This window comes from Tursiops truncatus, chromosome 2 (genome assembly GCF_011762595.2).
Source record: "Tursiops truncatus isolate mTurTru1 chromosome 2, mTurTru1.mat.Y, whole genome shotgun sequence".
In the NCBI taxonomy this organism is placed as follows: Eukaryota; Metazoa; Chordata; class Mammalia; order Artiodactyla; family Delphinidae; genus Tursiops; species Tursiops truncatus.
In genome coordinates, this window is record NC_047035.1 from 90,512,544 (window position 1) to 90,537,985 (window position 25,442).

The window sequence follows — 25,442 nt, forward strand, 5'->3', positions numbered from 1 at the left end:
ATAATTATGTAAAAAGTCATTGAACAAATCTAATTTGACCTCCTGTTACTTTGTCATTCCAGGCTCAAGTGATTCTTCTGATCATTCTTCTCATTGCTATTGCAAACTTCTTCATTGGAACTGTCATTCCATCCAACAATGAGAAAAAGTCCAGAGGTTTCTTTAATTACCAAGGTACATATGACAAATAACTTGCTCTGCAATAAATGGTTCTCCATTGCCTGCCCCCATCACCATCCCCATGATTCCTACCCCGGCCACTGGAATCCCAGTGTGATCCAGGGAAGAGCCTGGGGTTGGACTCAGGAGAACCAGAGTGAGTCTCAATCCTGCTGCAAACTGACATGATTGCTTCTCAGATTTTCCTGCCAAGGTGGGGGTGATGATAACAACTTCCTAAAGGGATTTTGAAAAGCAAGTAAGATAACAGATGTTAAAGTGATTTGGACACATTGTTGTCTCTGTCAAATAGTAGAAGTAGAAGTAGAGTGCATGTACAAGAAAGAGAACATAGCTCAGACAATGTGTCCAACCACTGAGAGCACTGAAGTCAAACACATTTTTTCTTCCTGCTAGAATTTTGTACCTTGCTTTCTTATAGCATTACCTAGTTGAGCATCACTGTCAGGTTTGCAAGCATAAAAGATTGTAGGACTTATTAATATAGCATCTGTGATAATGGCATGGCACTGGGCATAAATTTTGACTTCTCTCTTCTATTCTACTCTGCCTATCCACTCTTTCCTATCTCTCCACTCTAGTTTACCCAAGAATCCACTGCTGAGGGTTTTTTACATTTCCCTTCATTATTTACTCGGTTGTCAGTATTTGTTCCCTTTTTATATCACATCACTTCTTTCTTCCTGATTCTTTTTCTTTGTAAAATTGTCTTGTTTGCTTTGCGAATCCTTTTCCTTTTGATTCTTTTCCCTTCTTCCAGCTCCTGCTGTAATTTTTATGTTTTAAATTTTCTTTCCTTATTTTTGCATCATCCTAGATTCTTTTGTTCATATTTTTCTTCCTTCCTTTTCTTTCTTTGTTTTTCTTCTACATTGTTCCTTTTCTTTTTTTTAAGTTTTTTTCTTTTTTTTTAAACTAAGTAATTTTTTGGCTGCATTGGGTCATTGTTGCTGCACGCGGGCTTTCTCTAGTTGCAGCAAGCAGGAGCTACTCTTCATTGCAGTGTGCAGGCTTCTCACTGCGGTGGCTTCTCTTGTTGCTGAGCACAGGCCCTAGAGCGCACCATCTTCAGTAGTTGTGGCATGTGGGCTCAGTAGTTGTGGCTTGCGGGCTCTAGAGCACAGGCCCAGTAGTGCTTGTGGTGCACGAGCTTAGTTGCTCCGTGGCATGTGGGATCTTCCCAGACCAGGGCTCGAACCCGTGTCCCCTGCATTGGCAGGCGGATTCTTAACCACTGTGCCACCAGGGAAGTTCCTGTTTTCTTTTCATTTAAATAATTTGGTGACAACCTGTGGGATGTTATTATTTTATGACCAAAGCTCCTCTCTCTCTCTCTCTCTCTCTCTCTCTCTCCATATATATGTATTATATATAAAGAGAGAATATATATATATATATATATATATATATATATATAGTCTCCTATACATGAGAATTTGGTATAAGGATCTAAGATCCAACTCTAGAGACAGGGGCAGGGAGGTTAGTACATTAGTAAAAAAAACTCTAAGATAGCCTCACCCATAAGTTTCTCCTACAATGTTTTTTAAAAAGGCATAGAAAAGCAGTGTGCTGATTAAGGTGCATATATAAGTGAGAATGTAGCTGTATGTGTGTAGGGCAATGTTGTGTGGTATATTTGTGAGTATGCCAGTAGGGTCATGAGAGAATTTTCCATTTCCTTCTTTTTCAATCTTCTAGATTCAAAGAAGGTAGACAGCATGGGTCTCTGTTTGCATGAAAATTATTGATTTTTCAGGGTATGTCCTAGAGATCTAAAACCTTCTGACATGTATTTTGACTCTTGGCAAATATTGACATGAGGTTCATCAGCAGTACACCAATATCTTCAAGCTCATTCCATTTAGATTATAGGGACACTTTGCATTTAGGGCTATAGAAGCCAAATGTAACTTTATCTCCTACCTGTGAAGAAAGTCTACATGATAATTTTCTCATTATTTGTGTTGCAGCATCAATATTTGCAGAAAACTTTGGGCCAAGCTTCACAAAAGGTGAAGGCTTCTTCTCTGTCTTTGCCATTTTTTTCCCAGCAGCAACTGGGATTCTTGCTGGTGCCAATATCTCGGGAGATTTGGAGGTATGTTGTTTCCTCTGCTTTGTAATTCTGCGAGGTCATGGTGCACTTGGGCAGGACAAGGAGCTATAGACATCAGCAGTGACCATGTCTCTCTATAGACTTCAAAACTGTAAGATTTCTGCAAGGTTTCCTATTTATTTAAAAGTTCTCTCTTTAATGACACATTTTACTGCCAAACTATCCTATTCCAGATAGTTCTTCCAAAAGTCTTATTCAGTGATATCAGAAGGAGAGAGTATATTGACAGTGTGTCATATTTCCAACAAAATGAATATAATTCAGTGAAAAAAAAAATATCAGAACCAGGCTTCCCTGGTGGCACAGTGGTTAAGAATCCTCCTGCCAATGTAGGGGATATGGGTTCGAGCCCTGGTCTGGGAGATCCACATGCCACGGAGCAACTAAGCCTGTGAGCCACAACTACTGAGCCTGTGCTCTAGAGCCCATGAGCCACAACTACTGAAGCCCACATGCCTAGAGCCCATGCTCAGCAACAAGAGAAGCCACTGCAAAGAGAAGCCTGTGCACCGCAACGAAGAGTAGCCCCCATTCACTGCAACCAGAGACAGCCCTCGCACAGTAACAAAGACCCAATGCAGCCAAAAATAAATAAATTTATTTAAAAAATATATCAGAACCACCCTTTCTCTTTTAAACACATAATGAATGGAATATTCAAGAAGAAACAAAACCAAATCACTTTATTACTGAATACTTATGTCATTAAATTCAGAGGTACATTCACTCATTTAATAGGTATTTATTTAGGAGTCTACTCATAATATTCTATGTTAAGTACTGTAAGGAGCATTGTATTAGTTAGGATATTAGTTTCAATGTTTTATAAAAGGCCAAGAATAGTGACCTAAATAAGACAGAAGTTTGTTTTCCTAGTGCGTAAAAATTCAAGGCCATAGGCCATCTACTGGAATAAGAAAGGTCTGCTCCAAAAGGTAGCCCAGAAAACCCAGATGACCTCTCTAGTATTACCATTACCTTGGGGTTTGCCCTCATCTTCAAGGTCCAAGATGACTGATCACTTCCAAGATCACATTCCAGTCCATAGGAAGGGGGGTTAAGGAAGTAGAGAGCAAACAATCACTTCTGTTGACATTCCATTGACCGGAATTTAGTCTCTGTGACCTTACCTAGTTACAAAGAAGACTGGGAAATGTAATCTCTAGTATGTCACCAGATAAAATTTTAGGGGGTTCTAGTATTAAAAGGAGGAGGAAGGTGAAAATGTATATTAGAGGACAATAAATAGTCTCTACCACACGTGAAAAAAAGTAGAAGACACAGGTTTTACCTCAATAAGTTTATAATCAACTTTGGAAGACAAGAAATATTTGCAAGAGTCATCAGGAGATAGGTATAAATGAAAACTGAAGGCATTGTCCAAGTTCATTATGAAATAAAAATGAAGAAATAATTACATTAGGGATGATTTTCTCAACAAAGTAACTTTTGAGCAGGAACTAAAACCAAAGGCTGGATACTGACAACCGGTCAGAAAATATAAGGGTATTCCAGGCAGAAAAAACAAAAGAACAGACAGGAATGGGAAAACTGTGGGACAGTAAGGAGTCTCTCACAATTCAACTGGAGAAGCCTTGACGGGCTGGGTAACCTTATAAGGTAAGGAGAAAGGCTGTTGAAGGGACCTGAGCGAGAGAGGCTTACCCTAGAATATAATCCCATGAAAGTGGGGACTTTGCCTTTGGATTTGTGCACTGCTGTGTCCTTGGAGCTAGGAAAGCTTCAAAAAATATTTATTGAGTGAATGAATAAAGGCATTTAGATTTGTTATATTAAGGACCGCAGTGCCACGGTAAATTCTTTTTGTTTTTTTTTAACATCTTTATGAGAGTATAATTGCTTTACAACGGTGTGTTAGTTTCTGCTTTATAACAAAGTGAATCAGCTATACATATACATATATCTCCATATCTCCTCCCTCTTGCACCTCCCTCCCACCCTCCCTATCCCATCCCTCTACGTGGTCACAAAACACCTAGCTGATCTCCCTGTGCTATGCGGCTGCTTCCCCCAGCTATCTATTTTACATTTGGTAGTGTATATATGTCCATGCCACTCTCTCACTTCATCCCAGCTTACCCTTCCCCCTCCCCGTGTCCTCAAGTCCATTCTCTATGTCTGTGTCTTTATTCTTGTCCTGCCCCTAGGTTCTTCAGAACCATTATTATTATTATTATTTTTAGATTCCATATATATGTGTTAGCATACAGTATTTGTTTTTCTATTTCTGAATTAACTTCACTCTGTATGACAGACTCTAGGTCCATCCACCTCACTACAAATAACTCAATTTTCTTTCTTTTTATGGCCGAGTAATATTCCATTGTATATATGTGCCACATCTTCTTTATCCATTCATCTGTCGATGGACACTTAGGTTGCTTCCATGTCCTGGCTATTGTAAATAGTGCTGCAATGAACATTGTGGTACATGCCTCTTTTTGAATTATGGTTTTCTCAGGGTATATGCTCAGTAGTGGGATTGCTGGGTTGTATGGCAGTTCTAGTTTTAGGTTTTTAAGGAACCTCCATACTGTTCTCCATAGTGGCTGTATCAATTTACATTCCCACCAACAGTGCAAGAGGGTTCCCTTTTCTCCACACCCTCTCCAGCATTTATTGTTTGTAGACCTTTTGATGATGGCCATTCGACTGGAGTGACGTGATACCTAATTGTAGTTTTGATCTGCATTTCTCTAATGATTAGTGATGTTGAGCATCCTTTCATGTGTTTGTTGGCAATCTGTATAACTTCTTTGGAGAAATGTCTATTTAGGTCTTTGGCCCATTTTTTGGAGTAGGTTGTTTGTTTTTTTGATATTGAGCTGCATGAGCTGCTTGTAAATTTTGGAGATTAATTCTTTTTCAGTTGCTTCATTTGCAAATATTTTCTCCCATTTTGAGGGTTGTCTTTTCATCTTGTTTATGATTTCCCTTGCTGTGCAAAGCTTTTCAGTTTGATTAGGTCCCATTTGTTTATTTTTGTTTCTATTTCCATTTCTCTAGGAGGTGGGTCAAAAAGGATCTTGCTGTCATTTATGTCATAGACTATTCTGCCTATGTTTTCCTCTAAGAGTTTTATAGTGTCTGGCCTTACATTTAGGTCTTTAATCCATTTTGAGTTTATTTTCTGTGTATGGTGTTAGAGAGTGCTCAACTTTCATTCTTTTGCATATAGCTGTCCAGTTTTCCCAGCACCACTTATTGAAAAGGCTGTCTTTTCTGCATTGTATACTCTTGCCTCCTTTATCAAAGATAAGGTGGCCATATGTGCGTGGGTTTATCTCTGGGCTTTCTATCCTGTTCCATTGATCTATATTTTTGTTTTTGTGCTAGTACCATACTGTCTTGATGACTGTAGCTTTATAAGAGTTGGAAGTCCAGAAGCCTGATTCCTCCAGCTCCGTTTTTCTTTCTCAAGATCACTTTGGCTATTCGGGGTCTTCTGGTTTCCATACTAATTGTGAAATTTTTTCTTCTAGTTCTGTGAAAAATGCCAGTGGTAGTTTGATAAGTATTGCACTGAATCTGTAGATTGCTTTGGGTGGTATAGTCATTTTCACAATGTTGATTCTTCCAATCCAAGAACATGGCATATCTCTCCATCTGTTTATATCATCTTTAATTTTTTTCATCAGTGTCTTATAGTTTTCTGCATACAGATCTTTTGTCTCCTTGGTAGGTTTATTCCTAAGTATTTTATTCTCTTTGTTACAATGGTAAATGGGAGTGTTTCCTTAATTTCTCTTTCAGATTTTTCATCATTAGTGTATAGGAATGCAAGAGATTTCTGTGCATTAATTTTGTATCCTGCTACTTTACCAAATTCATTGATTAACTCTAGTAGTTTTCTGGAAGCATCTTTAGGATTCTCTATGTATAGTATCATGTCATCTGCAAACAGTGACAGCTTTACTTCTTTTTTTCTGTTTTGGATTCCTTTTATTTCTTTTTCTTCTCTGATTGCTGTAGTTAAAACTTCCAAAACTATGTTGAATAATAGTGGTGACAGTGGACAACTTTGTCTTGTTCCTGATCTTAGAGGAAATGATTTCAGTTTTTCACCATTGAGAACGATGTTGGCTGTGGATTTGTCACAGATGGCCTTTATTATGTTGAGGTAAATTCCCTCTATGCCTACTTTCTGGAGGGTTTCTATCATGAATGGGTGTTGAATTTTGTCGAAAGCTTTTTCTGCATCTATTGAGATGATCATGTGGTTTTTCTGCTTCACATTGATTGATTTGTGTATATTGAAGAATCCTTGCATTCCTGGGATAAACCCCACTTGATCATGGTGTATGATCCTTTTAATGTGCTGCTGGATTCTGTTTGCTAACATTTTGTTGAGGATTTTTGCATCTATTTTCATCAGTGATGTTGGACTGTAGTTTTCTTTCTTTGTGACACCTTTGTCTGGTTTTGGTATCAGGGTGATGGTGGCCTCATAGAATGAGTTTGGAGGTGTTCCTCCCTCTGCCATATATTGGAAGAGTTTGAGAAGGATAGTTGTTAGTTCTTCTCTAAATGTTTGATAGAATTCACCTGTGAAGCCATCTGGTCCTGGGCTTTTGTTTTTTGGAAGATTTTTAATCACAGTCTCAATTTCAGAGCTTGTGATTGGTCTGTTTATATATTCTACTTCTTCCTGGTTCAGTCTCGGAAGGTTGTGCTTTTCTAAGAATGTGTCCATTTCTTCCAGGTCGTCCATTTAATTGGCATAGAGTTGCTTGTAGTAATCTCTCGTGCTCCTTTGTATTTCTGCAGTGTCAGTTGTTACTTCTCCTTTTTCATTTCTAATTCCATTGATTTGAGTATTCTCCCTTTTTATCTTGAGTCTGGCTAATGGTTTATAAATTTTATTTATCTTCTCAAAGAACCAGCTTTTAGTTTTATTGATCTTTGCTATCGTTTCCTTCATCTCTTTTTCATTTATTTCTGATCTGATCTTTATGATTTCTTTCCTTCTGCTAACTTTGGGGTTTTTTTGTTCTTTCTCCAATTGCTTTAGGTGTAAGTTTAGGTTGTTTATTTGAGATGTTTCTTGCTTCTTGAGGTTGGATTGTATTGCTATAAACTTCCCTCTTAGAACTGCTTTTGCTGCATCCCATAGGTTTGGGTCATCGTGTTTTCATTGTCATTTGTTTCTGGGTAGTTTTTGATTTCCTCTTTGATTTCTTCAGTGATCTCTTGGTTATTTAGTAGCATATTGTGTAGCCTCCATGTGTTTGTATTTTTTTTTTACTGTAATTGATATCTAGTCTCATAGCGTTGTGGTCAGAAAAGATACTTGATATGATTTCAATTTTCTTAAATTTACCCAGGCTTGATTTGTGACCCAAGATATGATCTAACCTGGAGAATGTTCCTTAAGCAGTTGAGAAGAAAGTGTATTCTGTTGTTTTTGGATGGAATGTCCTATAAATATCAATTAAGTCCATCTTGCTTAATGTATCATTTAAAGCTTGTGTTTCCTTATTTAGTTTCATTTTGGATGATCTGTCCAATGGTGAAAGTGGGGTGTTAAAGTCCCCTACTATGGCTTTGTTACTGTCGATTTTCCCTTTTATGGCTGTTAGCATTTGCCTTATGTATTGAGGTGCTCTTATGTTGGATGCATAAATATTTACAATTGTTATATCTTCTACTTGGATTGATCCCTTGATCATTATGTTGTGTCCGTCTTTTTCTCTTGTAATACTATTTATTTTAAAGTCTATTTTGTCTGATATGAGAATTGCTACTCCAGCTTACTTTTGATTTCCTTTTGCATGGAATATCTTTTTCCATCCCCTCACTTTCAGTCTGCATGTGTCCCTAGGTCTGAAGTGGGTTTCTTGTAGGCAGCATATATATGGGTCTTGTTTTTCTATCCATTCAGCCCATCTATGTCTTTTGGTTGGAGCATGTAATCCATTTACTTTTAAGCTAATTATCAATATGTATGTTCCTATTACCATTTTCTTAATTGTTTTGGGTTTGTTATTGTAGATCTTTTCCTTCTCTTGTGTTTCCTGCCTAGAGAAGTTCCTTTAGCATTCGTTGTAAATCTGGTTTGGTGGTGCTGAATTCTCTTAGCTTTTGCTTGTCTGTAAAGGTTTTAATTTCTCTGTTGAATCTGAATGAGATCCTTGCTGGGTAGAGAAATCTTGGTTGTAGGATTTTCCCTTTCATCACTTTAAATATGTCCTGCCACTCCCTTCTGGCTTGCAGAATTTCTGCTGAAAGATCAGCTGTTAACCTTATGGGGATTCCTTTGTATGTTATTTGTTGTTTTTCCCTTTCTGCTTTTAATATTTTTTGTATTTAATTTTTGATAGTTTGGTTAATATGTGTCCTCGTGTGTTTCTCTTTGGATTTATCCTGTATGAGACTCTCTTTGCTTCCTGGACTTGATTAACCATTTCCTTTTCCACATTAGGGAAGTTTTCATCTATAATCTCTTCAAATATTTTCTCAGTCCCTTTCTTTTTCTCTTCTTCTTCTGGGAGTCCTATAATTCGAATGTTGGTGCATTTAATGTTGTCTCAGAAGTCTCTGAGACTGTCCTCAATTCTTTTCATTCTTTCTTCTTTATTCTGCTCTGCGGTAGTTATTTCCACTATTTTATCTTCCAGGTCACTTATCCGTTCTTCTGCCTCAGTTATTCTGCTATTGATTCCTTCTAGAGAATTTTTAATTTCATTTATTGTGTTGTTTATCATTGTTTGTTTGCTCTTTAGTTCTTCTAGGTCCTGTTAAACATTTCTTGTATTTTCTCCATTCTATTTCCAAGATTTTGGATCATCTTTACTATCATTACTCTGAATTCTTTTTCAGGTAGACTGCCTATTTCCTCTTCATTTGTTTGGTCTGGTGGTTTTTACCTTGCTCCTTCATCTGCTGTGTGTTTCTCTGTCTTCTCATTTGCTTATCTTACTGTGTTTGGGGTCTCCTTTTCGCAGGCTGCAGGTTCATAATTCCCGTTGTTTTTGGTGTCTGTCCCCAGTGGCTAAAGTTGCTTCAGTGGGTTGTGTAGGCTTCCTGGTGGAGGGGACTAGTGCCTGTGTTCTGGTTGATGAGGCTGGATCTTGTCTTTCTGGTGGGCAGGTCCACGTCTGGCGGTGTGTTTTGGCATGTCTGTGGACTTATTATGATTTTAGGCAGCCTCTCTGTTAATGGGTGGGGTTGTATTCCTGTCTTGCTAGTTGTTTGGAATAGGGTGTCCAGCACTATAACTTGCTGGTTGTTCAGTGGAGCTGGGCCTTAGCATTGAGATGGAGTTCTCTGCGAGAGCTTTCGCCGTTTGATATTACATGGAGCCAGGAGGTCTCTGGTGGACCAATGTCCTGAACTTGGCTCTCCCACCTCAGAGGCACAGGCCTGACACCCGGCTGGAGCACCAAGTCCCTGTCAGCCACAACGCTCAGAAGATAAGGGAGAGAAAAAGAAAGGAAGGAAGGAAGGAAGGAAGGAAGGAAGGAAGGAAGGAAGGAAGAGAGGAGAGAAGGTGAGAAGGAAAGAAGGAAAGGAAAGAAGGAAAGAAGGAAAAGAAAGATGGAGAGAAAGAAAGAAAGAAGGAAGGAAGGAAGGAAGGAAGAAAGGAAGGAAAATAAAGTTATTGAAATAAAAAATTTTAAAAATTAAAAATAAAAATTTTTTTTTAAGTAATAAAGAAAAAGGAAATGAACAGACAGAACCCTAGGACAAGTGGTAAAAGCAAAGCTGTACAGACAAACTCACACAAAGAAGCATACACATACACACTCACAAAAAGAGAAAAAGGAAAAAAAACTATATATATATAAAAAAAAGGGAGGGAGCAACCAAATCAATAAACAAATCTACCAATGATAATAAACTCTAAATACTAAACTAAGATAAACATAAAACCAGAAACAAATTAGGTACAGAAAGCAAACCCCACGTGTACAGTTGCTCCCAATGTCCAATGCCTCAATTTTGGGATGATTCATTGTTTATTCAGGTATTCCAGAGATGCAGGGTACATCAGGTTGATTGTGGAGATTTAATCTGCTGCTCCTGAGGCTGCTGGGAGAGATTTCCCTTTCTCTTCTTTGTTCCCACAGCTCCTGGGGTTCAGCTTTGGATTTGAACCTGCCTCTGTGTGTAGGTCACCTGAGAGTGTCTGTTTTTCACCCAGAGAGGACGGGGTTAAAGGAGCAGCTGATTAGGGGGCTCTGGCTCACTCAGGCCAGGGGTGGGTGTGTGTGTGGGGGGGAGGGGGGTGGGTATGGAATGCAGGGTGAGCCTGCAGCGGCAGAGGCCAGTGTGACGTTGCAACAGCGTGAGGAATGCCGTGCTTTCCCCCCGGGGAAGTTGTCCCTGGATCACGGGACCCTGGAAGTGGCGGGCTGTACAGGCTCCCAGGAGGGGAGGTGTGGAGAGTGACCTGTGCTTGCACATAGGCCTCTTGGTGGCTGCAGCAGCAGCCTTAGCGTCTCACACGCATCTCTGGTATCCGTGCTGATAGCCGCGGTTTGCGCCCGTCTCTGATGTTCGTTTAGGCGGTGCTCTGAATCCCCTCTCCTCCCGCACCCCGAAACAATGGTCTCTTGCCTCTTCAGCAGCTCCACACTTTTCCCGGGACTGCCTCCCAGCTAGCTGTGGCGCACTAACCCCCTTCAGGCAGTGTTCACACAGTCAACCACAGTCCTTTCCCTGGGATGCTACCAAAGCCCGAGCCTCAGCTCCCAGCCCCTGCCCACCCCGGTGGGGGAGCAGAGAAGCCTCTCGGGCTGCTTAGTGCTGGTTGGCACCAATCCTCTGGACGGGAATCTCTCCTCTGCACCCCTGTTGCTGTGCTCTCCCTCCGTGGCTCCGAAGCTTCCCTCCCACCCCACCCCCAGTGAAGGGACTTTCTAGTGTGTGGAAACTTTTCCTCCTTCACAGCTCCCTCCCCGAGGTGCAGGTCCTGTCCCTATTCTTTTGTCTCTGTTTTTTCTTTTGGCCTACCCAGGTACATGGGGAGTTTCTTTTTTTTTTTTTAACATCTTTATTGGAGTATAATTGCTTTACAATGGTGTGTTAGTTTCTGCTTTATAACAAAGTGAATCAGTTACACATATACATATGTTCCCATATCTCTTCCCTCTTGTGTCTCCCTCCCTCCCACCCTCTCTATCCCACCCCTCTAGGTGGTCAGGTCTGAGGTCTTCTGCCAGCGTTCCGTAGGTGTTCTGTAGGAGCTGTTCCGCATGTAGATGTATTTCTGATGTATTTGTGGGGAGGAAGGTGATCTCCATGTCTTACTCCTCCGCCATCTTGAAGGTCTCTTCACGGGAAATTCTTGAGCAGCGATATGGCATAAAAAAATAGTATGCTAAGGCTCAGAAAAATTAAGTAACTTGTTCAAAATGATTCAAGTTGTAAGCAGTACTGCTTAGCCAAATTTAGCTCTGGACGTTGAGCTTCTGGTTTCTCCGATTTGGAAAAGTATCAGAGGTCACTGATATACATTTCTGTAAACTGTAAGACCACATTTAAATGAAAAAATATTGTGCTTTCTTTAGACGCCTCAGAAACAAGTTTTTATTATTAGATGCTTAGTAGTCAGTTCACCTCAACCAACACGTATTACTTATACCAGGCACCAGAGAAGCGAAGAAGAGCTTGCTTGATCCTTCTCTCAAGGAGCTCATGGTCTACGAGAGAGACAGGTTAACTCTATGAGAGTCATAAAAAAACAAGAACAAAATCTTCTGCAAGGGAAAGATGAAACAGTAACTGCCTGTCCCCAAAGAAGTAAGGGAAGTCTTTCAGAGGAGGGGACACTCAATCCAGATTTGAAGGGATGAATAGGAGTTCATCAATAGCTTTTGTTAGAGTTAGGAGAGGAAATGGAAAGGATTTTTTTTTTTTACTATGATCTGCTGCAGGAAAACATTATATATCACAACCAAGTGCCTACATGCAAAAATTTCTCCGAACAGTTCAATACTTTATTACAAATGATGTCTCCTGATATTTTCACATCAGTTCCTTTCTACTGTATTCTTTTCATGCTGGTTGTAACCTAGTGAATTGATTCCATGGTGAACAGAAGCTCAGATTTGGCCATTGGGGTTGAAATGGTGGAAGGACATCAGAGGTGAGATGTCAAATGGGCAGCTACATTTACGAGTCTAGAGCTCTGGAAAGAAATTAGGCCAGGACTGGAAGCCATGGCATGGATGAGTCCATTCAGATCTGGGTAAGAAGGAGGAGAGAAGCAGACCAAGGTAGCACCCAGGGGATATTCAAAATATAAATGGTAGAAAAGGAGTCCACAGAGAAGAAAAAGAAAGAGCTAAGAGGTAGGTGAACTCAAGAGAAAGTCAAGAGAGGAGAATGCTATGAGAAGTAATAATTAACATGATCAAAAGCCAGAGTGGTCAAGCATGTTAAGGACTGAGAGGTGACCACGTGTTGGGAAGTGGCAAGGAAACTTCAGAACTTATAGATAATATTTCTTTCTGAGAGTGAAACTAGAACATATTAGATTCAGTTCAACTTAGTAAACATGTATTGTTTATATACTATGAGGGTATGCAAGACTCTACCTCTGCTCACAGCCTCAGAATCCTTCTCAAGATGGCTCTTCAGGCTGCCAGTGACAGTTAACAAGCATTAGCACAAGGGGATGCTACAAGGTTCCCATCCTGAACCTTCTATTTGCTAACACAGTATTGATGATCTGTAAATACGTGCCTGGGAGAGGACTTGGGAGGTACCCAGGTCTAATCAGGACAGTTAAGATGCAGTTTCAGAGATGTAAGATTAGGATATGGTTGACACTCAACCAGCAGCAATCTAGTAGACTGCACTCTGTCCTAAGGAAAAAAATAAAATATTAAATAAAGAAAGGTGAAGGAAGGTGAGCTTTTGGGTTACTGTTTGAGGGATGAAAATTAACATTTAGAGTGAAAACTAAGAATCTATGTCCTGAGCCCTGTCTAGGGGAAATGTATCCAGAGCAGACAACGTGAGTATATGACCAGACATTAAGATATTGGCATCCCGATTTATATCAGGTCAAGTTTGACCCTCGTGTTAAGTCCTAAATAAGTAAATTTAGAGCTTGTAGCAGATAGTTCTAAATATAAACTAAGTGTTCGTATTTTAGGTATAAGACTGCTGTCCATCTTCATACCTCTTTTCCTTTCTTCCCACTTAACATCAATTCTTCACATTTCACTCAGATCCCAAGAAATCCTTAATCAATAAAATAAAAATTGAACATACCATGAATGAGATTGAGTGGGGTCACTTTCAGCCATGGTTGCCTTCTTCTTCCTTCTATGTGCTACTCAGTTACACACACTTGCCACATTCTCTTTTTGAGACAGTAGTTTGGAATGAAGAGGTTGGATACGTCTGTATCAGAACAAACCATGTGTGCAGATATTCCTACAAGGATGGGAAGGAATGAGTAATTACAGAGTGGCTCCATAGGGCTGGCTTACTCCCCTGTGGGGGTAGATTTGCTTGGTTTAGTTAACATTTCCAGCTGTCAGGTTATGTCTGCATTCACCATGAGTTGATTTTTCTGATGGATCTGATCAGCATATTTAAGTTAACAAAACACAAAACTCAGACTTTGACTGTATTGATTGCTCACTTGTATCGATGAGTCTCATGACCTCTGGTGGGGGAACTGATGTCTACTGAGATTGTGCTTTCTTCAATTTGGTATTTATTGATTCCTGCTATATGCCAGCACTGTCTTTTATAAGCAGTGAATACACTAAAATCTCTATTTAATAATCCCTGTTAAGTTGAATTCTATTATTTAGAATTTTGCTGCTTGGAAATTGATTATTATATGATTTAGCCCCCAAAATAGGACATAAAGTGGTATATTATATATGATGTGAGATCAGCTCAGTGAATTTATATATATTTATGGGCAAGAGAAAAGCCCATTTTCTGGTAAAAGCTTAAATTTGCCTCTTTCTTTATGCCTGCTTATGGAAATTAATATCTCCCATTGTAGTTATTCCTGAACTAGATTCCAAATGGGAGATTTGAGGGATTGGAGAATTTAGCAGATCACCTTTTTGCTCAGTCAAAAGTAATTTTTTTTAAAGTAAGCCTAAGCTTAGTAAAAAACAAATACACACACAGATATCGTCAATGTGTCGTGTATGTTTGTGTGTCCCCTAATACTTTAAGGTCTGATACATCTGCATGAAATTCACAGGAGATAAAGGGGAGGGGAAGGCAGTGGTGAACCAACCAGTCCACTTTTCTACAGAAACTCCCTCCTGGACAGTTATAAATCTCTTCTGTTCAGCACAAAGTTATACAGATTTCTTTATTCTCTCTAAACACCCTGCCTTTGTCCAAAAAGAACTGGAGCTCACCACTTTGCCATTTGCTTGATTTTTTCTTTAGACCTCGCCTCAGGAAGGGTAGCCTAAAATTTTCAAAATACAGAACTAACTCCAAGTGATGTCTGTTTCTTATTCCACTCTATCTCCTCATTCCTCCACATTATTTTTTCAAAGGATCCCCAAGATGCTATCCCCAGAGGGACCATGCTGGCCATCTTCATCACCACTGTCGCCTACATAGGAGTTGCTATTTGTGTCGGTAAGTTGTGTGTCTCTGGTGTCAGAATGCCAGAATTACAAGGGGTCCAGTTGTTTTTCATGTCAAGTGGGCTTTCCATGGAACGTAAGTTGAAATTTTTTAAATAGGCAACAATTTTAATTCCCTTCTTGGATGCTCTAGGAGTTTGAATGCAATTAAGCTGTAACACAGGTGCCTCTGGGTCAGGGATAGAGTAGAGGTAATCAGATTGTCATTCTACCCGAACACAGAAAGGATCCCATTTTGCTGCTCTAAGTGATGTTTCCACTGCCAAGGAAGCCACCATCTCCGGCACCCTCCTCCCTTGCCTTTAGGAGGCAGGTGAGGAACAGAGTAAGAGAAAAGAAGCCCAAAATACAAAACAACAATGACAAAAGCCTTAGGAAAGTACACAAGATACAGAATTGATGACTGTGTCTCCTCCTTGCACTGCTGTCCCTAATATGGAAATGTCACTGTCACCAGTTGGCAGGCAATCAGACTAGACCCAGCTGCCAGCAGTGTGGGCAGCCAGCCCCCACATCGCTCAGTGAGCATAAAGTATGTGGATTTGCCTGCTGTTCTTTTTTTTAAAATTTATTTATTTTAAACGTCTTTATTGAAGTATAACTGCTTTACAATGGTGTGGTAGTTTCTGCTGTATAACAAAGTGAATCAGCTATACATATACATATATCCCCATATCCCCTCCCTCTTGCATCTCCCTCCCACCCTCCCTATCCCACCCCTCTAGGTGGTCACAAAGCACTGAGCTGATCTCCCTCTGCTATATGCAGCTGCTTCCCACTAGCTATCTATTTTACATTTGGCAGTATATATATGTCCATGCCACTCTCTCACCTGGTCCCAGCTTACCCTTCTCCCTCCCCGTGTCCTTAAGTCCATTCTCTACGTCTTCATCTTTACTCCTGCCCTGCCCCTAGGTTCTTCAGAACCTTTTTTACTTTCCATATATATGTGTTAGCATACAGTATTTGTTTTTCTCTTTCTGACTCACTTCACTCTGTATGACAGTCTTATTACTCAGCCATAAAAAGAAACAAAATTGAGCTATTTGTAGTGAAGTGGATGGACCTAGAGACTGTCATGCCTGCTCTTCTTAAGCTGACTTTTGTTCCACGTGCTGCCTGCAGCCACACCTCCTCCTGGTTGGGGGTCACCTCAAGCTTATGCCATTATTGGAGAGGAAGGAATGTGGAACATTCAGAGAAGAAAACTTTTCTGTGCACACTCAGGAATACAGCTCCAGGCTGGACCACTATGGAAGCCCAGATGGCCAGTTAAAAGGGCACATCCTGATTGTCCTCTGCTTACTATAAAGGAAATTGATAAAGTACATATATCTGGAGTTGGATTCTTCAGAAAAAAACAAAACAATTAACTTAGGTTCTTTCTTCTCTCACTGTCTCTTATTTCAAGAAATTGGATAATGTTGTTAATTGTATTGTTGTGACATTTCCAAGTTTAGTTACAGGCAAAGAGATTTTATTCCAGTGCTTTAGGAAATCGACACATTTTTTAATGACCTTGAAATCACCTAAATTTCCCAAATGGTTTTACTTTCTCACACAAAGTAAGGAGGAAGAAATGAGTAAAGGAATAGACCTGACTTCAGAGATTCGTCTCCTTTATTGCTTCTTATGGGTAGAAAAATCTGTGTTCCTATACTTTTTCCAGGGTAAGAAAAGGATAGTCATGGGGTCCTGGGCCTGTCATTAGAGCAAATAATGGTTCATGGCTTGGCTTCATAGGAATTTGGGGAGTTCTACTATGCAGAAGTTAAAACACATGATTTTAAAAAGTCAGCTCAACATAAATGAACAATGCAAAAAGGTAAAATCTGAAATGGATAGTTTTGCTTGGTAACCAACATCCATACTTTCAAGTATTTAAGCAGAGGCTGGCAGGCCACTTCTCAGGGCTATATAAAAAGGATTCCTGCACTGATTATTTTAAATGGCTCTTTCAACTAAAAGATTCTACAAGCTTTAAGTCTTTCCCAGATTCAAAGAGCAGGAATTCCATGCCTATAATTGAGGGTTCCTATTAGTATCTGTTGCTGAGACGTCTCTTAAAATAATTAGTAAGGAATGAGAACTCACCCTGCCTGGAGACTGAAAAGCAAAATGAACAGTTTCATTGACTAGCATTTAGTTTGCAAAGTATTTATCCTTCAGGTAGTTCACAAAAGTTTATATATCACACCTATGTTCATATCTTTCAATAATCCTATCAAATACATAATGGCGAGATAACAGTTAGAAAAATTAATAATAACAGTCAGTGATTAAAATATATATCAAGAATCTTTAAAAAGTTCATAACTCATTTTAGGGAATCTATCCTAGAGAAATGCTTCGAATTACAGAAGAAAGATTTTATGTGCAAAGATGTTCATAGGATTGTTTGTAATGGAAAATAACAGAAATACCCAAATGTATAAAAACAATAGAATAGACTGAGATAAATATTTGATAGGATGTTATTTGACCATGAATATTACCTAGGAAATCTTAATATTTTATCTCAAAATATTTTCTGTATCATTTAAACCATTAAAATTGTATAAGTAAAATTATAATGGTTTAAAAAAGTTATGCAAAGGGCTTCCCTGGTGGCACAGTGGTTGAGAGTCCGCCTGCCGATGCAGGGGACACGGGTTCGTGCCGCGGTCCGGGAAGATCCCACTTGCCGCGGAGCGGCTAGGCCCATGAGTCATGACTGCTGAGCCTGCGCGTCCGGAGCCTGTGCTCCGCAACGGGAGAGGCCACAGCAGTGAGAGGCCCGCGTACTGCAAAAAAAAAAAAAAAAAAAAAGTTATGCAAGGAAAATCATTAGTTGAAAATAAGAGCTCAGTTCTCCTAATCACTAGAATTCAGTAATGTCATCCCTTGGGTCTCTCACAGATGAGAAAATAAATTCTTCTATCTGAAAAACTCCCAATCAGTAGCACTAACCCAGAAATTTGAATTGAATCAATATTATGTGCAAAGCACTGCTGAAAGGAAGGGAGTCTCAATCCCAAGTGTCTTCCAGAGGCAGGCAAAAAGCTAGGACTTAAACTACCCAAGGCAGTGGAAGCGGCAACCTCTTAGAGATAGGGGTCACTCCCAGGCCTCAGAGGATGGGAACTTCCATGTACCAGTCAGAGGAAGTGTTGACAATGAAGACAGGATAGGTCAAAGTAAACTAAGTATGTTTTCAGAAGAAAAACCTTAAGGGAGCAGAACCCTTCATATAAAGAAATGACAAGGCTTTGTTGTTTTCCCAGGGGCCTGTGTGGTCCGAGATGCCACCGGGAGCGTGAATGACACCATCATTTCTGGGATGAACTGCAATGGTTCAGCAGCCTGTGGGTTAGGCTACGACTTCTCAAGATGTCGACATGAACCATGTCAGTATGGGCTGATGAACAATTTCCAGGTTCGAACCTCAAAAAATAATAATGTTTATTGCTACTGCTTCCATTTTTAGAACATCATGTATAATGAAACTTCTGACTCCCGCAACACATTAGTTATTGACTATTTCGAATTCAGCAAGGAACAATTCGTGTGGGAGGAAAGGGAGTCATACAGGCATTCATTATGTGGTTACACTCACTGTGGTGGGGAGAGAACAGGCAGTTGCATGAATTGCGTCACCAGGGAAAGATTACCACCGCCATTACGCATCTTCCAATCAATTGTGTAAGATTTCCTGGTGGGGAGATGGAGAGACTTTGAGACTTTGATTAGCTAGCACTAGGAATGCATTTCATGCCTGGGCTTCAGCTCAGGAAAAGACTCTGTTGTGGTCCTGGAGTGTGTGGAGGACAAAGCCAAGAGGGAAATTGTGAGTGGCAGTTGTGGGGAGGTAAGTGAGGGGGAAGGAACAAGGGAAGTTGGGGAAACTGTGGAACTTAAAACATATTAATTTGTCCGAATGATTGGTGAGCAGAGGGAGAAGCAAATTTGTCGTGAAGGCTTCATTCATCTAGTTTAACAACCAACAAAGAGAAATTAACTCAGCTGAAGTCATTATTCCAAAATATAACTTAAATTGATAGAATCTCATATGTCTCAGATCTAAAATTATGTTTAATGAGCACAGAAAAAGCAAAGGTTTGAAAAGCCTCTATGTGCAGGAAGAACAAGAAAGGCTAATGCCTTTAAAAAGATTGGTAAACAGCTGGGTCCCTCCTCAAACCTTATTAAAATACCACTTTCTGCTGAATAGAATTTCCCATTGTCCAAGAAACAGATGCCCAGAAAGGACAGAGGGGGAAAATGTTGTCAAAATCCTTGAAATCATTTCCCTGTTTATTCTTTACAGTATCTTCTGGATGTATTGTGGTGAGCATTTATTATTTTTATTTAAAAAAACAGAACAAACAATAAAGCCATTTCCATTTTGAAAAAACAATTATTAAGAACTTGAGAATGAAGCAGGGGAAAAAATATATGATTAGAAGCAATTAGCTTATTAAAGAGATTCCAAATCACAGAAAGTGGAAACGGAAGCATCTGCATAAAATTTTGGCTTAAATTTTTTTTTTTTTTTAACTCTCTGTTGGATGAGTCTCCTTACTTGAACCTCTCTCCTCAAGGTCATGAGCATGGTGTCAGGGTTTGGCCCCCTCATCACTGCTGGCATCTTTTCTGCAACACTCTCCTCAGCCCTGGCCTCCCTCGTCAGCGCACCCAAAGTTTTCCAGGTGACAAAGACACAAGAGCATGTGCTTCTCCCCTCCTTCTGTTGCCACTGAACACGGATCAAGCTGAAATATCCATTCTCACCGGCAATCATTTTCTATCGCTTTCTGAAGCAGTTTAATGTTTGCATCTGGCTCCAACGCTGTGTCTGCCACATAGTCAAGATCAATACAAATAATATAAAGAATGATAAACTGCAGTGTTAACTTGTGCTTCATATTACGTATCACTTCGTCTTTCCCCAAATCTTGTTAGAATCACCCAGGGAAAATGACTGTGCATAGATATAAATGACGAATTTCTCCTCTTCTTTTCCATTAGGCTCTGTGCAAGGACAACATCTACAAAGCCCTGCAGTTCTTTGCAAAGGGATATGGGAAAAACAATGAGCCCCTGAGAGGATACTTTCTCACTTTTGTTATAGCCATGGCGTTCATTCTTATTGGTTTGTAGTTTTCTTGTTCTTATTGAAAGCCAAAGAATTCTGATTACTCATAGGGTTTTCCTTTGAGCTTGAGACATTACCTGTTTTATGTTTAATACCCCATTTGGGAATACTGGAGTCTGTCTAAGAAGGAAATGAGAAATCCTGTGTGTGGAGGGCCTTTGAGGACTTGAGGTGGGCTTTGGACTTTAATCTCTTCTTTGAATCTGAATGTGGGAAATCCATCCAACCAAATGCAACCGAAGCCTTCCTCCAACCCACCCAATACTGTCTAATCCCACTGTGTCCCCCAGCTGCCACCTGTCTTTACATCTCCTGACAGCCAGCAGGAGAGTTGAAGTGTCTGCTCTCAAAATGTGGTCTGTTGACCCCCTGTATCAGAATGAAAATCACCTGTGGGTTTGATAAAGTGCAGATTCGTTAGGCCCAAGGCCAGAGTTAGAATCTCTGGTGACGGAGGAATCTGATTCTTACAAGTTCCTGCAGTTCACAGACCACTAAGGTTTGAGAACCACGTACCTCAGCTCTTTCTCCTTAAGCAATAATCTCGGCTCCTTCTCCCTGAGCAATATAGAAACAGCTACACAATCTTGGAGAGGCACATGCGTCATGGTTAGCCTGCACATTCCTCACTCCTCCCTAGGGTGCCACGATTGTGGGTGAGCATATTAGAGGAAAAGAGGCAAAAGGCAAGGACGATGGTAACTATGCATAGACAGGCAGAGCCGGATTCAGCAGTGGTGTCATCACATAAACTCAGGAAGTGACCCTCTATCTACACATAATCAGTCTTTTGTTTATTTTTTTTTAAATCTGTGTTTGTTACATTTGTAAAAATTAAGTAAAAAAGCGATGATGTGTAGATATGTTTCAATTGTGTAATTTAAACTTTAAGACTTCAAATTATTGTCCTAGACTGCATTTAAGTGATCAAATAGCCCAAAGTTTTAAAAATCGTATAAATCAAATAATACTCTCAAAGGTCACTCTTTCAGAACGCTGTAGATTAGCTTCGTGGCGCCAGCTTCGTGGCAGCTACTTTTGCCTGCTTTCTTGCTGGCATCCGTATTCTAGAGTCACACCCAGCTGCCACCTACGTTTGCATCACTGAGGTTGATAGCTGTCTGATCTTCAGATAAACGAGAATGTCTCTAAATTATTTTTATATCATACAGTAAACAACCCAGCTAGGATTCAAACATATTGGACATTTAGATACTGAGGTAAAACTTTTTTTGGCAAACCATGAGAGGTAGAATTCTCTAGAGATGTAGAAAAGTACAAATGACTAACAAAAACTCTGAAAGTCAGAGAGAGCAAGCTGGGTATATGCGGAGGTGTATCCAGTTAGATGGTTCTGGTGCACTGGTATTTAACTAACCTGTCACCCTGTGGAACCTTTTGATTGTATACAAAGCAGATAAAGAACACTATGTTTGGTACCTCTGATATAGCTACAGGGGAGTTTGTCATTTGCCTGGTCTCCAAATACTCTATCCACTTCCACTCGAATCTTCTGTAGGTAGAGGTCTTGATTGTCTATATTTTTTGATTGGTAAGTTTTCTCGTTTCTTACTTTATAGAAACCCTGGCTGAAAATACATTTGTAAATGAGTGCAGCCCCAAAGAAAAATCACTAACTTCTTAAACTTTGACGGATGCTAGCTATGCTTTCAATTTCCAAATAAAGTCAAGCTTCCAGCAGGCTATAACAGCTGTTCAGCCCTTGGTCTCATCACTCATATGTACATACTCAATTCTGCTTCGTTCACAGCGGAACTGAATACCATTGCTCCCATCATCTCCAACTTTTTCCTGGCCTCATATGCACTTATTAATTTCTCCTGCTTTCATGCCTCTTATGCCAAATCTCCAGGTAAGTTGACTTTTCAAAACTAAAATAAACCTAAGCAAACAGTTTGTCTCAATAAAATGAAATAAGTCAGTGAAAAGTGCCTGATCTGTGTTTATATGTTTCCTTATATCCTAGTGGGTGGTGTAATTCACTTTATTTTGGTAAGTTGGGGGATGACTTCTGAAATAGAAAAAGAAATCATTTGAGCAATGGCCTTTTTGACCAACCATAAAGTCAATTTTCTCCTGCAGCAATAAATTATTCACTGCAAGAGAAACCACATTTATTTCAGCAATAGAAAAACACCACTATTTATTTCCAGGGTGAAAGTGACCACAGAAGTGGAATGAATGTATATATTTGCAACTTCCTTACTATCAATTTGTTTCCTGCCCATGGTGCAGAAGAGAAGGATGAGTAGTTCCCACAATTACCTGCTGAGTGCAGTCAGTGCAGATTCACACTGAAGCTGGTGACATCCCTGCACTCCTCACACTGGTGTTTAAAGTGGTGCAAAATTTCACACCAAAGAACCTTCCCCTATCTTTTTCACCCCTCACCTCTTCTTTGCTTCCACCGGCCAGTTAGAAGAAATTCTCATTTTCTTCTGCCTTTCCACCAGAATAGAGACTTGTCTTTATCAACCCTCAGAAAGTTCTTCACTACAAGGACTTTTATCAAGGATATAAACACATCTTCACTTTATTAGGGTCTACCAGGAACTCAAACCTCCTTTGGAAAACCTGCTGCAAATATGACAAAATATAGATGGAAGGAGAGCCTCATCCACTCAAGGCCACTAGGCTCCAGAAGATAACTGAAGAATTTTTGTTTCTGTTTTGTTGCCTTGTTTTAAATAGAGAACAAAAGGTTCTGGTCAGTGAATACAGCAGATCATAGAAATGTGTGCTGCCAGACCATGTTGTGTTCATTTTAAAGAACAAAGTGAAGTAACTGAGGTTGGCAGGGGTAAGAGTGGAAAGGAAGGAGGAGAAGAGGAAGAGAGAAAAAGAGGAATAATAGAAAAGCACAGAAACATACACACACACACAGACTCAGACTGAGAAAAATAAAGGCATTTCCAGTGATGTTCTTGAAGTGCTATTTCCATCTTGTGGCCAATTTGGAAATTGCTCTTGAAGACGGAAAGTTCTGTTGTGTTTTGGCAACTCCAAATTTAAAATATGCTTTACCCATAAACCAAATGGGCCGTTCAAATCGGAGCTTCTTTATCCTGACCATACTGTCTCCCAGCTTCTTTCATTTCAGGGAACTAATAGAACACCGAAACCCTCATGCATATATGAATGGTGAGAAATATTTTCTTTGCAAAATGCAGGATAAATTAATGCATCAGGTTTAAGAAGCCATTACAGAAAAATTTCTCCCTCTTTTGCCATAGATTATTATTTCTGAAAGGGCAGGCACGATCCTCTTAGAGTAAAAGCAGAGCTAGCACGAAGTCGGTGGATTGACTTTTGATGACTGCTCTGCCCTCCCCATGGGAACAATAAGCCTATTGTCTTAACCTTCTCTTTCTTGAGCCACCAAGGTGTTCATCCCACAAGCACCGCCCCCCCCCCCCGCTACTCCCCACTCTTTCCATCTCTCCTGCCTCCTTTCAACTCTTGATGGCATAGATATCAGATGCTTAGGAATTCGTTGTTTGGAAAGACATCCTGGCATGCAGGAAGTGCGGAGGGGCTATGATTGACACATTTTCTACATTTCACAGCTTTCTTATTTGGTGTAATTAACCTTCATAGGCCAGGGACCAAGATCACAGAAAGCAAATAATAGAGTTAGGAACTTGACCTAAAAGTTCTGATTTTTAAGCACACATGTTACCTACAGTCTAATAATACACAGTGGTATGATGGTGATAGTGTGGAAGGTTTTCTTGGGCACATAGATTTTTTTTTAAATTTCAGGATGGAGACCTGCATACGGTATTTACAACATGTGGGTATCTCTTTTTGGAGCTATTCTGTGCTGTGCAGTCATGTTTGTCATCAACTGGTGGGCAGCTGTCATCACCTATGTCATTGAGTTCTTCCTCTATATCTATGTGACTTACAAGAAGCCAGGTAAGATAAGATGGATTTGTATTGCAGGGGGTTTCCTAAGAACTCTCTAACTATCCATTCACTCAACAGATGTTTATTTGGCAGCCTCTATGTGTTTAGGTGTGCCATGTGTATGGTGGATATTAATAATATAATGTAATATGATACAATAGTTAAACTCATTGAGCACCTTAAATGTACTCATTTAATCCTCACAATAGTGCTGTATATTAGGTACTGTTAGTCCCATTTTACAGATGAAGAAACTGGAGTTCAAAGAGATGACCACTCGCTGAGGTAACCGTCAGGATGGGATGGAGCTGATATTTTAACTAGAGTGTGTATGATACCAAGCCCCACAAGCTGTCCACTGTATCACCTTCTAAAGTCCTGATAAACGAGATATAGTCCCTGTCCTCAAGAAGCACAGTCTTACACATAAGCACTTAACTATACTACAATATAGCAAGCACCGTGAGAGTGACATGGACAAGTTACTGAGAAAAGGAGAAGAAATGACTAACTGTGAGTAGAGATGTACAAGAAAACTTCCCTGGGCTTCCCCGGTGGTGCAGCGGTTAAGAATCCGCCTGCCAATGCAGGTGACACGGGTTCCAGCCCTGGTCCGGGAAGATCCCACAGGCCGTGGAGCAACTAAGCCCGTATACTACAACTACTGAGCCTGCACTCTAGAGCCCACGAGCCACAACTACTGAGCCTGCGAGCCACAACTACTGAGCCCGTGAGCCACAACTACGGAAGCCCGAGCACCTAGAGCCCGTGCTCCGCAACAAGAGGAGCCACCACAATGAGAAGCCTGCGCACCGCAACAAAGAGCAGCTCCCGCTCGCCACAACTAGAGAAAGCCCACGTGCAGCAACGAAGACCCAACATAGCCAAAAAAAAAAAAAGAAAGAAAATAAATTTATAAAAGAAAAGAAAACTTCCCTGGTTCATGGCTTTTGTTCCCAGGGTCAAGCGCTCAGTAGGTACTTATAAATATTTGTTGAATGAACACATAAGCTACTTTAAAAAAAAAAAAAGGCAAGAGACTAGGATTGGTTAATCAGATAGAGCGAGGGAAGGTTATTCTAGGCAGAAGAAAAAGTGTGAGTGAAGTTAGGAAGCATGCAAGTATGTGGCGTATTTAGGAAGCTCCAAGGCCTTTAGCACGATGGAGTCCTTGGGTGCTGAGGAGAAGGGGCCTGAAGGTGAGCCTGGAAGGGTAGGTTGGGCCAGATGAACAAGCTTAAGTGTCGTGCTAAAGAATCTGGAGCAGCAAGAAGCTGCCACAGATCATTCAGTTGGATCTGAACTTTGGATGTTACCTCTAGAACCAGTGAGAAGGATGGATTGAAGCTGGGAGAGGCTAGAGATTAAGGAGTGCAGCACTCAGAGGTCCAGTCTCAGGGGCCAGACAGGCCCTGAGCCATCCTCACACTCTCCTTACCATTACTCCACAAGTAAGATAGAGAAGGTAGTAACTACT

General features: G+C 40.2%; 1 protein-coding gene and 1 long non-coding RNA gene across 4 annotated transcripts in view; one reads left to right on the top strand and one right to left on the bottom strand.

Annotated features, from left to right (window-relative positions):
• Positions 1-25,442, top strand: part of SLC12A1 (solute carrier family 12 member 1) — an 88,881-nt gene that overhangs the window by 21,992 nt on the left and 41,447 nt on the right. Inside the window, exons 7-14 of the mRNA XM_073800933.1 lie at positions 63-174; positions 2,154-2,281; positions 14,809-14,893; positions 18,165-18,316; positions 19,482-19,589; positions 19,909-20,032; positions 21,807-21,908; positions 23,819-23,974. Of these exons, the coding sequence (XP_073657034.1) occupies positions 63-174; positions 2,154-2,281; positions 14,809-14,893; positions 18,165-18,316; positions 19,482-19,589; positions 19,909-20,032; positions 21,807-21,908; positions 23,819-23,974 (967 nt within the window). The remainder of the gene's footprint in view (positions 1-62; positions 175-2,153; positions 2,282-14,808; positions 14,894-18,164; positions 18,317-19,481; positions 19,590-19,908; positions 20,033-21,806; positions 21,909-23,818; positions 23,975-25,442) is intronic.
• The window catches only part of LOC117311094 (uncharacterized), an 84,162-nt gene continuing 70,140 nt past the window's right edge, over positions 11,421-25,442 (bottom strand). The window contains exons 4-6 of one of the 3 annotated variants that reach the window (XR_012330095.1): positions 13,544-13,708; positions 13,010-13,131; positions 11,421-11,964 (exon numbers count right to left, since the gene is read on the bottom strand). This is a non-coding gene — a long non-coding RNA (uncharacterized lncRNA). Of the gene's footprint in view, positions 11,965-13,009; positions 13,132-13,543; positions 13,709-18,496; positions 18,593-25,442 lie in introns of all 3 variants that reach the window. The other 2 variants (XR_012330096.1, XR_004525163.2) reach the window with 2 other exon arrangements.